This window comes from Augochlora pura, chromosome 4 (genome assembly GCF_028453695.1).
Source record: "Augochlora pura isolate Apur16 chromosome 4, APUR_v2.2.1, whole genome shotgun sequence".
Classification (NCBI taxonomy): Eukaryota; Metazoa; Arthropoda; class Insecta; order Hymenoptera; family Halictidae; genus Augochlora; species Augochlora pura.
Genome location: NC_135775.1, coordinates 12,547,367 through 12,560,532, shown reverse-complemented (window position 1 = coordinate 12,560,532; position 13,166 = coordinate 12,547,367). Strand labels below are relative to the sequence as shown.

The window sequence follows — 13,166 nt, the reverse complement described above, 5'->3', positions numbered from 1 at the left end:
GCTGCCGCGCGGCACGGCGCGGCGCGCCAGCGGTATCTCCGCGTTGTCTGCTACCTCACACCCTCGTCTTGCGTCCCACGTGGGTGCCGGTTGAAGGGGTCGCGCGGAACGAGGGTGACGAGGGACGGGAGGCGAGCGGGTGGGCAACGCCAATGGGCGAGGAAACGGGACCGAGGGTGATGGAAGCCAGTGGGGAGTAGTGGGGGTGGGGTCGGAGGGTAGGGTGAGGTTAGGTCTGGGTGGACAGAGGGGGCGGAAGTGGGTGAAGGGGTCGAGGGATAGCCGCCACCACCCACTGACCATCTCGCTCTACCCTGGCCCAGGCTTACGCGTTCTCGCAAAAAAGGACTGACCTCTCCCCCGTCTGAAGACACGAAAGGGCGAAGGCACCCCTTCGGAACTTTCGAAATTGATCGAAAATGAGCGAACGTTTGGAAACCTTGAGATCGCGGTGCTTTGTTAAAGACATGAAAGATTGAAAGGAATCTGTTTCAAGAGAATACCTCAATTGATTGACCCTTTTTAACGGATTTCATATCATGTACGCGCGTCTTTCTGTGTTCCAGTGATCTCCTTTCCTTTTGTTCGGTTGTTTCGTCTTTCTCTTTCTGTACCGTTCAGTGATTCCCGCGGTACGATGCAGTAAATTCTACGCGTAGATCATAATACGGTGACGTAGGTCAGGGACCGAGAATACGCACGAGCTGCCACGTGCTCGCCGGCATGTTTCAATGTGTACACTTCTCGTGTGAACGATTACTAGCTGTGTGTGTGAGACGTATTTACTCTTTGGTATTGTTATTATTATTACTTCTGCGTTTTCACGTGAAACTAACGGTAACTGGTGATCCTTTATGATTTGACGACAACCGGTAAAGCAGAGTACAAGAATATTTATCGAAATCATTGAGATTGCTATGATAGTATTCTGCATTATCTGCTGTCGATATGTAGATTTTCTTCTATTATAGTTTATAATCATTCATATTTTATCATTTGCAGCCGAAAAAACTATGTTCACCAACTTGGATGCAGCAATTCCAAAAAGGTAATTGCTTCGAATATGCAACATTTTTGACAAGTTTACTACTGGGCCAGGGATATAATGCATTCGTGGTAAGTGGCTACGCATCCAGGGAGCAAACTATGTGTGATTTGACACGAACTCCATACCCCTGTGCGCGACAACCAGAAACGCCAGCACTTCGATCGACAGTACAAGTTGAAGTTTCGAAATATGCTTTAAAGCCCGCAATAGAATATGAAAGTGAATTTTTAGCAGAATTGGAGGAGGAAGAACAAAGACGGTTGCAAGAAAAATTAAAACAAGAGGAAGAGGAGCAACAAAGACTAATCGAGGTAATTAAAATTTTCACAAATTGTTGGCCCTAGGCATTATTCTTTTTTAATCAAAATTAATTTTGAATTTTAGGAACTGGAACAACCTCTACCAGATAAATATTATGGACACAGAATACATGCTTGGGTTGTAATTTTACCAGAGTTAGGGGGACTAAGAGACCAAGAGTTTTCTGGACCGCTTTTCATTGAACCCACCACTGGTGTATCCTACAATCCAACATATGATAACACATATGGGCTATATTTGGGTGTAGAAAGTATATGGAATGATCAGAATTATTGGGTGAATTTGCAACCTTTTTCACAATTGTGCTCGGACATAGTATGGGATTTGACGAAGCTAGAACTATGGGAGCACGTACTTCCTGGAGAACCGTCTACGATGCGAGGAATAGGAGAGGCTATAGATGAAGATACGGCTATATTGCAAGAGAAACATCTAGATATGCCGATTTCCTATGTGCAAGAAATACAAATCAGTGACGAAGGTTTTAGCCCCTTATATACAATGTTTGACAGTTTACGAAATCGTTAGTATATTGTAACAAAATGTTTCAGAATTTGAGAAACGATATCCAAATGGCAGAAAAACGATGTTTTATAAAAAAACAAAGGTTGAACTTTACACGCCATATTTACAATTAGACGGTTTGATACAAAAAATCACTAAATATAGTGACTATAGTTACCTAAATTGTATAGAGACTCAAGAAATTTACGCGAATAGATCAGATAATCTTGTAGAAAGTAAAAAAGATCTGACAAACGATTCTGTGATTGATTTTTATCAGAGAGGTCGACCAGATCAATGCAAAGGTATTATTCAAATTTCGGAGATATATTGGCACATGATGATTCAATTTCTTCTTTATCTCTTGATGATCACATTTACAGAACATCGCTACTTCTTAAATAATCCCAATACAGTAGACGCAGAACGTATTTTAGAATTTTACTATGTCGCACGGTTAGATGGACTGTCACATTTAGAAATGCACCCCGCTTACGTAAAGCAATATTTCATAGACCGGGACGATTTCCTACATTATAGGTAAGGAATAAAATATTTTATAATTTAATTTGGTGGCAAAGTTAAAGTTTTTAAATGTTTGAAAACAGATATGCGGCATTTTCGCCAGAAAAAAGTATTCAGAATCCTGAGGACATCCATTACCGGCACATATCGGTATAGTAGAATGTTATATCTTATATTAATCAGGGATCTATAGTATATTATTGAAATTACAGAAAATTGTTGAGGAATTTCACAGAAATGAAACGATCAGAGGCAATAAAAATATAGCAACTCGTGAGTTTGCTATCGACGAAAATGAAATACGGCTCTTGTATCATTACGAAACTGGACAATATAGCAGAGCTACTAGAATGTTTATAAAACCGCCACTGGCGGAAAGAGGAGACCGACTAAAATTAAAATCTAACATGACACAAGGATATAATGTCAGACTTTTAAACAATTTTTATAATGACAATTTTTAACGAAAATGTATTCCATTTTATTAATTTTTGTACAGCCTTCGAATGAACCTGAAAAAACTTTCGAATTATTTTGCGAACTTGACACGCAACTTAAAGAGGAAGATCAATCTATAATGGCTATCAGAGGTGCTGAAGTTGAAATGTTTAATTTTCTAAAAATCAGAGAAGACGAATATTTATCACCCAAGTTATTAGTATCTATATTCAGTAGGACCAGAGATGAAGAATCTATGTCTGAGATTATGGTACAAAAACAATCAAATGAGAAATCTTTATTAATCTCATCACTTTACGTTTTTATTTATCAAATGCTAGGACTGGTCACTCGTGCAAACTGAAAAATCTTCAATGGTCACCGTGGATTATCTGAAACCATTTTTGGCGCGATTGGGAAATCCAGAAGAATTACCCAAACAAGAAGCACAATCGCTACAACTCCAATGTCTTAACGACTATAAACAAGTACTAGTGCGCAGGGCAAACAAAATTTTACAGAAATTCGAAGAATGTTCCCAGAAAGTTACAGGCTTACAACAAAAATTACTATTCCAAGTAACACTTTTTCTTACTTTTCATGAAATGATTTATATAAAGTTCATATATAAACAAATTATTCCTATAAACTTTTTGTATAGGGCGAGGAATTAACCCATGAAGAGGAAGAAGAAATACTAAATGAAATGAATAAAATTAATTTCGACATGATAGCTTTAGAAACCCAGCTGACACGTCACAAAAATTTAGTTCCCGAAAAATACAAAATGTTGGTGGATCACTTAAAGCAAAGTACGCATCTAGCAATTCTCCGGGGCACATATTTTGCAGTATGACTTAAAAACGAAATTCAAATATTAATACAAACAAAAATATTTATTGAAAAGACCAAGAACCCATTTGTCCAATACAACGGCCTGAAATACATTTTAACAATAAATATTACGGATTTATTAGTAAAATGTAATACTTCCTACATCAGTACCTTCGTCGTCGAAGGTGGCCAATGTAAATTTGCTAAGTTTGTTTGTGAAGCTGCCTGTATTTGTACCTATCGAATGATCAGTTAAACGATCAACATGTGCAACGTCTCCATTAGCACCGTGCCGGCGGTGTTCCTCAGCAAATCCAGATATTAATGTATCCATCATTATTGCCTAAAAATAATTAAACTTTCAATAACCCTTTGGTATACAATTCACAATTTAAAAAGAATAAATCATACTTGTCTCGAGAATACTTGTAGAATTTTATAAACACGTGCTCCATTCTCTCGTACTGGAAACTGTAGAAATAGACAAGGCAGGCAGTCCAAGTTACCTTCGTCAGAAGGCTTCGCCATTTCCCAACTAAGTTCTGAATATCTCAGGCCCAATAACAAGCTCTGTACAGAGATACATATTAAATTTGTAAACTTATTTATACATGTAAAAATTAAGATTCCTTACACATTGCATATCATCCACAATGTACACTCCTGATGAATTAATAGCTATAAGAACTTGCATATCGCGATTTGTGATCCATGACGCTAAACCTCTCACAGGGCGCTCAATTTGTCCTTGAAAAAACGCTGCACCATAACATGGTAAACTCCAACAGAACTCTAAATATTTTCTGATAAGCTTTCTTGAATTTGCATTAGTCCCTGTATGATTAGGTATTCGCTTGTACTGTTCAAGCAGTCGTGCCTCTGGTGCTCCTTTTCCTCCCACTAATCCTAATCCAAGACCTAATCCTAATAATAAGCTAGGAGAAGTATAATGGTGAGGTAGGAATCTACCACGATGCCGTCTGAAAAATGCTAATGTATGAGTTTGTGGGTTATATGGGCCTAACTCAATACGGGCTTGCAAGGCACCCAAACTTGCATATCGGGCTTGTCCTTCACATGGATATCGTCCTAATAAATTTGCTAAAATTAATTTTCTTTTGTGACAACTATGAATTAATAGGGTTTCTAACATAGAGTTTTTACCTTGTAGTACATTATTTCTAGCTTCTGCATACAATAATTCCAATACTTTAGCTTCTTTTATTTGTTCTTCATCTGCCCTAGAAAGGAATACATTCCTTCGAAGAAATAATAAAGGTTCCTCATCACACTCCTCATTTTGCGAACTGTATTTTCTTACTAAACGATTCCATTTTGCAGCTAGTTCTATCGGTTTGTGATTTGGTCGTAGTTGAACTTCTAAACTGGAAGAACAAAGCCACAAAGCAAACACTGTTTGGCCAGTAAGCAGTGAAGCTCTAGTTAATCCTAGTTCTCCTTCGGATTGTATTATTGCCAGAATTTGTTGTGCAGTAAAATTTTGTTCAATGTCCATTGTTAAAAACATTCCAGTCATCAAGTATACAGCTATTCGAACAGTTGGTCTACCTACATTCAAATACTGAGGTTGATTACCCATCACTGCTGAAAAAATAAACATTAACGTATATTTGATGGTATTGTTCTAAGTAACTAATATTACAGCTTACAGGTTGATGTATGCCCTTCTGGTTTATAATCATTTTGATAACGACGAATTGGTTGTCCTCTTCGAACAGTGCAATCCTCTTGTGCTTCCATATTTTTTCAATTTCTATCACTATAATGATTGTTTCACATTGTACTTCACTTACAATTTACCACCAGTATTCAATTTTATAAAAATATGTGTTATTATATTCACATTTTAGCTTTTTGTTAGTAAATATTGACACTGAATCTGCTGCCATATCAAACATTCTGGTATGGACAATGTATAACATTTTGCACAGTATTATACTTGTAATTCATGTTAAAAAAAAAGAAGATAATCCTTCATACAGAGCAAGTAGAATTTTACTATGTGATTGAATTTGTGATTAATGTTTGTGAGATGTAAAATCAAAACACTGCTCTGCTGCCATCTAAACTGGAAGACCAGTTATTGATTATTTCAGTTCAGTAGTATAGGGTCTTTTTACAGCAAGTATACTTTTATTTTTACTTTAATAAAAAACATGCATATAGATATCAAAGCATAATTCTCTGCAATACATATATATGTATATATTACAAAAATAATAAATACTATAGTTTTTTTTTATTAACTCTATTTACTGTGTCAGATATAAGTAATACAAATAATAATTATACATCTCTTTGCTCTGCACTTATCCTTAGTTTTCTATTGATACATTATACATAAGTTGATTGTAAATATAACATCTAATACAGAACTATTGAAAACCAAAAATGTGTACATGTATACACTTAACTGCAACCTTTAAAGTAGCAGACTCTTTTGTAAGATTTATTTTTTATAAATAAAGAAATGTAGAACGAAACAGGGGAGTTTTTGTTTAAATTCTTAATTAATACAGTTGTTTAGTCTAAGATTTATATTAAATCCGCTACATTCATCGGCATCTCATCAATTTGTGTGGAATAATATTGTTCAATATCTCGCAGAATCCTGATGTCGTCAGTTTTAACAAAATTTATAGAAACACCCTTTCTGCCAAAACGACCTGAACGACCTATTCTATGAATGTATAACTCACGATTGTTGGGTAAGTCATAATTGATTACAAGTGATACTTGTTGTACATCTATTCCTCTTGCCCAGACATCGGTTGTTATTAGGACACGACTGTAAAATCAAAGAATATCGTGAATATCATACAAAATTTGATTTGCGATAATGGACGTTAGTGAATATACCTTTGACCAGATCTGAATTCCTTCATAATGTTGTCTCTTTCCTTCTGAGGCATATCACCATGCATTGAGCAGACTGTAAAATTGGCTTCTCTCATTTTTTCTGTCAACCAATCTACTTTACGTTTGGTGTTACAAAAAATTACAGCTTGTGTTATTGTCAGTGTATCATACAAATCACATAATGTATCAAATTTCCATTCTTCTCTTTCAACAGCAACAAAGAACTGCTTTATTCCTTCCAATGTCAATTCATCACTGCAAGTAATCATAAATGATTATTATTAAAATAATTATTTCAAGTTCAATCTATGAAGCTGTATCTTACCGTTTGACTAAAATACGAACTGGATCTGTCATAAATTTACTGGTCATTTCAAGAATTTCATGTGGTAATGTGGCAGATACTAATACTACTTGTGTTGCAGGTGGTAAATATCTATATACATCATAAATTTGTTCTTTGAAACCTTTATTTAACATTTCATCTGATTCATCAAGGACTAGCATCTTAATTGCTCTTGTCCTGAGAACTCGTCTTTTAATCATATCTGAAAATACCATACAATGGTCCATGAATCTATTTTATGTTTGTAACATCAACTTTGTTAATTGTATTATATGTTTACCAAATACTCTGCCAGGTGTTCCAGATACAACATGTTGTCCATAATCTAATTTTCTAATATCTTCTCCTAGATTGGTACCTCCAATGCATGCATGACACTGTACATTCATAAAATCTCCCAAAGCCAGGATAACCTTTTGTATTTGTGTTGCCAATTCTCTTGTAGGAGAAAGAACCAATACTTGTGTTTCTCTAACTTGTGTATCTAAAGACTGCAATATAGCAATTGAAAATGTTGCTGTTTTTCCTGTACCAGATTGGGCTTGTGCAATTACGTCTCGTCCTTTCATTATGGGTTTGATGGACCTTTGCTGAATAGCAGAAGGTTTCTCAAAACCTACAATAAAAACATTATGTCTATAGTAATTATTAATTATTAACAAAATAAGACTGACAGCGACTAACAATTATGTATTCGTACGCGTGTAAATAAAAGTAATCAAACATAAACTAGCCAAATAGGTTATGTTTACATGCTACACAAAAATATAGAATTATTAAGATACCGTAGGCGTAGATTCCTCGTAATAACTCATCTCTGAGTCCCATATTATCAAATGTGGGAATGACCTCCACATCTTCACTGGTTTCAAACTCAACATTTGATAAATCTTCTGTCTGTGCGACGCGACGTGACTTTATTTCCGCCATTTTTGTCTATTTGTGTGTAGCCTGGTACAGCCAAAAAATAGCGGTAGCGAAAGCAAACGTAGACGCAAATGTTCCAGCAAGTTCCAGCAAGTTGGGAAACTTTACACAAAAATTAAAAACATTTGTTTGTGGAAAAATATTTGTTATTAACTATCCTACAGATTCATTAAAATTTTATTACACAAATTAATTTCTTTTCATTCACTACTAAGTATTAAACAAAAACTAAAACAGAATTAAATTGCCATTGGATAGAATTAAAAATTTATTATGGATGCACTGCGATGTGAGTTTTAGCCACTATGTATAAATATTACAATACATATAACTTCACATTACATATCTATATAAACAGTAGAGTCTCGATATACATATGTATGTACTACGCAACGTTAGGGTTATGTTCGTGCTCAGAAATACAATAATAGGTCCTACTCCTGCACATCTTCAGGCCGCAGCTGGATCCGTTAGCAAGGGTTAATATAGAAATTATTTTTACTCTGATTGGTTGATGATTTACTGGTAGATAGTGCTGCCCCTACAGTCAGAGAAAAAAAGGGAAAACAGAGAGTAAGCAAAAGAGCATGAAATCAGCACAACTACAAGTGGAACAAGACACACCGACGAATGATGTAGCTTGTTTCACTCTACCATGCTTGCAGTCTTACTTTTTTGTGCACCTCTTCGGTTGGCGCGTCATCAGAAACACGCGGCGCGAAATTCGATTTTTAAAGAAGCTTCAAATAATAAAATCTGTTGCTTCACAGGATTCTCGAAAACGCATTTATGAAGTATATTTTTTTGTGTCTATTTACTATTTAAAAATTCTATTTTACCCAAACTATACTTCACAGCCATTAGATCTACATTATTATCGATTTCGAATTAGTTATAGAACGGTCGAAGTTACTTTCGATCTACAACTGCTAGGAAATCGAAAATTATATCAATTGCCCGAGTCTCACCACGTGGAAGTTACTGTGACTCGAGACTCGAAAGGGAGTCGGAACAAAACCAGAATTCGTTATGGCTCCCTTTCTTACAACAAGTTTTGCTTACTTACTATCGCCTTAATACATGATGTCTTAACATGTAACGCAACGCTTTAAAAAATAATGTAACGCCTCAATATCTAACACCTTAATAAATAATGCATCCCTTTATGATATTTCTTAATGACGTTTCTAGATAATATTTCTTGTTAATATTGTGGTATTCTTATATTGTCATCGTTTCCTTTTCATCTGTTAAAACATCTGAAATAGGCTTGAAAAACTGTCGTCTCGTTGAGTATATATATTTATTTATTAACTTTATGAAAATTTACTTTTGCAAATTATGTTACTTATCTAAAAGGGAAATTCCTTTGAAATCCTTAAACAAATTATTACGTAACCTTAACATAATCTTCAGTTCATTTGGTGGTACTCGTCTCCATCGTTATCGTTCCCATTTTTTTGTTGAAAAATCTAAAACAGACTCCACAAACTCTCGTCGGAATTAGTACTAATATCTTTTTGAAAATTTACTTTAACAAATAATTATACGTATCCAAAAGAGAACATCCATTGAAATCCTAAATATCATCGTCAAATAGCCATTATTAAAAAAAATTTTGTTGTCAGTCCTGAAATTGTAGATAATTATTAACAAGGAGATTCTTTACAACCTTACACCGGTTTTCTCTCACAAGGCGTGCAAGTAAGACCCAACTTATGATCCGTTGACATTGATTGACACCTGAAATAAAAATCAAAGAGGAGCAGACAAATTCGATAAAAATGGTGGTCCATTCGATATGTATTCCAAAAATAAACGCGCGAGTGGACTGTGCTTGCGCAACACCTAACTCTAAGAAAATGACATTGCTATCTAAAAGCAAACACGAGCAGTGCATTTTCTGTCATGACGCTAATCTATATCATATAAAGCAAAAAACTCACGTATACTTTTATTTTTTCTATGTGACACTAAATGAAAACGCGAGAGATCATTGAATTTACAGTGGGTCATCCACTCTGTATACGTTTATAGTTATAAATCCGCTCAAATTTCACCGAACAATTTCGTTACGATATTGAACAGGAGTATCAGAATTACATTATGCACGCAGAGAGGAGATCGAAGACGAAGGTATAAAGAAACGCGAACTTATTCTTTCGTGACGTTAATCTACCAGATTTAGAGTTTGATCTTTCAATAGCAATGCGAGCAGTGCATTGATAATCTCGATTGTTTCGTCCCGAAGACGGAAACTCCTGGAGTTTCTGCCGATGGGGTTTATGACACGGACGCGAGGAAGGTTATTTTTGAGAAGAAGGCCTTTTCTACATCCGGCTCGAAGGACCATATGTTGAGGTGCGCGCGGTGTCGTCCGAATTTGCCTCGGCTTCGCGGTTGTAAGGCGCGAAGTTTTCTTTTATAGAATATATGGCACTCGACGCGGCACGGTAGTTTGACGCGTTACCGAGGAGCTACCTTGATATATTTAAGATGTTGGTGTTCGTGTGTTCCCGTAGTCTCCTTGCGAGACGTTTGTTCGTATGTGGCGGTTCGCCGAAGTATGGAGACCGATTTGTCTCGGTGGACGATTTGGTGAAGAATGTGTGAGACGAATCGTTCGATCGTCGAACTCGGGATTCGTCTGGGGGTGTGGGCGTTTCTGCCTTTTTGGGGGGTTTCCTCGAGAATTGCATATCGGTATGATAGAAGGGCACTGATTGGCCTTTGCCGCTTGCTGTAGAGTACCAATCAGTGCCTTCTTTAACGCGGCGACACTCTCTTGTCGCACTGTGAGCGTGTTGAGTTGTGTAGAATTTACGACGTCAAAAAACGCTACGGGAATCGTCCAGGTCAGCCTACGACGGTTGCGGTACCGTCGCGTACTCGGTTCGGGTGACCCTTCGGATTACCCGGTTTATAGCGCGTCCCAACTGTGGGCTTCAAAAATGCAATCAGGCAATTCTCTTGGAAATCTTTACCTTTATGACATGTAATGGTTATTGAGGAAGGCAGTAATGTAATTAACATGTTTCTGGTTGCCAGATGTAGAAAAGGCCTTCTTCTCAAAAATAACCTTGCTCGCGTCCGTGTCATAAACCCCATCGGCAGAAACTCCAGGCGTTTCCGTCTTCGGGACGAAACATCGATGTTAATTTGTTCGATTCGAAGATGTAAACTCCCGTGCACTTTGATTCGTTTTCGCGTAATGCTAAAGGGAATCAATAACGATTTATGTGATGATACAGCGATCCTTGGAGTAGCTACTCGCAGTGTGGCATTTATTTCGAAAATATAAGACAATGCGTAGAAGAACCCTCGAACGCTATTATTTCGAGATAGCCTAGCGACAGGGGCTGAGCACAGCCCCTAGAAAATCACTCCGAATTCCAACGCTATGCACCACCCAGCCGCCTGGATTCGTTTGTAACTCGTTTGTAAACGCTATGCTAAGTACTATTTCTAGAACTTTTACAATTATTTTGCAATCGCAACACTAATTCAACCGTTGTTAATTCGACTTGTGACTCTAAATAGTATCGCGAATGCCACAATGCGGAGGGTTGTAGCCGCGGCATAGGCTCTGAAAAACGAACGAAGCTACTGGTAACACAATTATTTCGCAACGCTAATTTTCTAATTGATCCAAAGATAATACTCTAATGCAAAAATCGCAATGTGCTTATCCATGTTATTGTTGGGCCGACAAGGCCTGCCTGCATTGTTGTAGCTGCAGCATGGGTGCCTGAAATATCGGAAGGCAAACTACTGCAACGCGATTCTTTGGTCACAACGCTAATACAACGAATAGAAATGCAAAAGATTACTTTAATTTTTAGAAGCAATTAATCTGTTGACTTTGAAAACTCTAAGGAAATTGATGAATTTGAAACGTGATTAGTTCGCAAAGTTATGTTCGAAGATATTCTACTCGACAATTTCAAGAAAAATCGCGATTGTTCGCAGCGTTAACTTCAATTTTTGTTGAAATAATTAACTGAAGCAATGCGTGATCATTTCGCAACGCTATTTGCAATTCGCGGTAACTACCCATCAGCGCTGTTGTTGGGGCAGCGATGCTTGCCCTACATTATAGCTGCAGCACGGGCACATGGAAAATCTGAAGGCAAACTACTGCAACGCGATTGTGTCAACGAAATGCTAATTCAATGAACAGAGATCCAAAAGACTATTTCCGGAAAGTAAGTGGACTATCTTTAAATCTACTATGCTCAGCAACAAAATCAAATCGCGATTATTGTATTCGTAACGTTACACTCTAATGAATTTATCTCGACGTTATTTTATGTCTCTGCTCAAAATTGACTAAAGCAACGCGTGGTCATTTCGTAACGCTATTTGCACTACTATTATACTACTGCTACAACTACTGTTTTAACAAACGAGTACAGTAACAAAGTGATAACAAAAATAAGGTCTCTTTGGCATTTATAGCCTTTTCTTTCTTCGGCGATTCGCCCGATGAACCTAGAACCCTACATGTACACCCCAGCTACCAGAAGACCAACGAATTCCGAGACAAAAAAACAATGTCTCGAAAAAAGCCAATAATCCTGCTGATACAATGAAACCGGTATCGTTTCACTTCGAAAATCCTAATTCCCGCGCGTTCGCCAATAATTGGTCGAATGGCTGAATGACCGAATAGCTAAATGACCGAATAGCTGAATAATCAAATGGCTGAATGACGGAATGGTTAAATGACCGATTCATCAAAGAACCGATTCGCAAAACGACTGGATAACTAAATGATCAAGCAGACATATAAACGATTAGCCATTTGATGGATTAAATAAATAACCGATTGAAAAAATGAGCGAAAACCACAATGAGTAAATGTATCGACTAAATATTGCAACGAAATAGTACCTCGAATTAAAGTGATCGACCGAAAATATCAGGAATACAACCGTCGCATTCGTTAATGAGAATTCGTCGTGCTGAGTTAATTAGAATACATCTTTTTTTTTAGAATTAGCATACCTCTTGAATATGTAAATCCATCAGTGCGCAAATAAAATCAAACTTCTTTCAGTAATAAATTTTTTATTTCTGGCTTCTTAATATTTAAAACCATAGTTTTGTTGAGACTAATGTATTTAACATTTCCAATTTTATCGAAAATTGTTAACATTGCTTACGTTTATAAATTATGTTTATGATATTTCTGTCATCTTCTAAATATTAATTAAACTATTATTGTTTACTACCAATGTGTAATTCAATTCGTAATCATTCTTCGTTGTGAGAACACGTATACATCAAACGTAAATAATTTATTTATTAGTTTGATAATTTGATATCAAATACTTAATTAAA

At 36.5% G+C, this 13,166-nt stretch overlaps 3 protein-coding genes across 5 annotated transcripts; 1 reads left to right on the top strand and 2 right to left on the bottom strand.

Annotated features, from left to right (window-relative positions):
* Positions 1 to 1,005: 1,005 nt before the first annotated feature.
* Positions 1,006 to 3,692, top strand: LOC144468413 (dynein regulatory complex subunit 7). Its single transcript, XM_078177857.1, has 9 exons — positions 1,006 to 1,359; positions 1,433 to 1,850; positions 1,921 to 2,178; positions 2,257 to 2,413; positions 2,482 to 2,548; positions 2,611 to 2,823; positions 2,898 to 3,107; positions 3,178 to 3,414; positions 3,498 to 3,692. The coding sequence occupies exons 1-9, from the start codon at positions 1,030 to 1,032 to the stop codon at positions 3,690 to 3,692; spliced, it is 2,085 nt and encodes a 694-aa protein (XP_078033983.1). The 5' UTR covers positions 1,006 to 1,029.
* A 13-nt stretch (positions 3,693 to 3,705) lies between these two features.
* Bili (FERM domain-containing protein 8 Bili) lies at positions 3,706 to 5,753 on the bottom strand. 3 transcript variants are annotated; one of them, XM_078177860.1, is made up of 7 exons: positions 5,535 to 5,753; positions 5,341 to 5,450; positions 4,835 to 5,275; positions 4,305 to 4,759; positions 4,082 to 4,240; positions 3,842 to 4,013; positions 3,706 to 3,773 (listed from the first exon to the last, which is right to left on the bottom strand). In XM_078177860.1, exons 2-7 carry the CDS (start codon positions 5,429 to 5,431, stop codon positions 3,733 to 3,735), a joined length of 1,359 nt encoding a protein of 452 aa, XP_078033986.1. In that variant the 5' UTR covers positions 5,432 to 5,450; positions 5,535 to 5,753; the 3' UTR covers positions 3,706 to 3,732. The 3 variants fall into 3 exon arrangements, with proteins under 3 accessions (XP_078033986.1, XP_078033988.1, XP_078033987.1); XM_078177862.1 differs by having other exon boundaries at positions 4,835 to 5,272; XM_078177861.1 differs by having other exon boundaries at positions 4,835 to 5,272; positions 5,341 to 5,753.
* A 189-nt stretch (positions 5,754 to 5,942) lies between these two features.
* LOC144468416 (eukaryotic initiation factor 4A-III) lies at positions 5,943 to 8,215 on the bottom strand. The gene is made up of 6 exons (XM_078177863.1): positions 8,008 to 8,215; positions 7,682 to 7,925; positions 7,177 to 7,512; positions 6,876 to 7,098; positions 6,551 to 6,805; positions 5,943 to 6,479 (listed from the first exon to the last, which is right to left on the bottom strand). The coding sequence occupies exons 2-6, from the start codon at positions 7,824 to 7,826 to the stop codon at positions 6,227 to 6,229; spliced, it is 1,212 nt and encodes a 403-aa protein (XP_078033989.1). The 5' UTR covers positions 7,827 to 7,925; positions 8,008 to 8,215; the 3' UTR covers positions 5,943 to 6,226.
* Between the last annotated feature and the right edge of the window lie 4,951 nt (positions 8,216 to 13,166).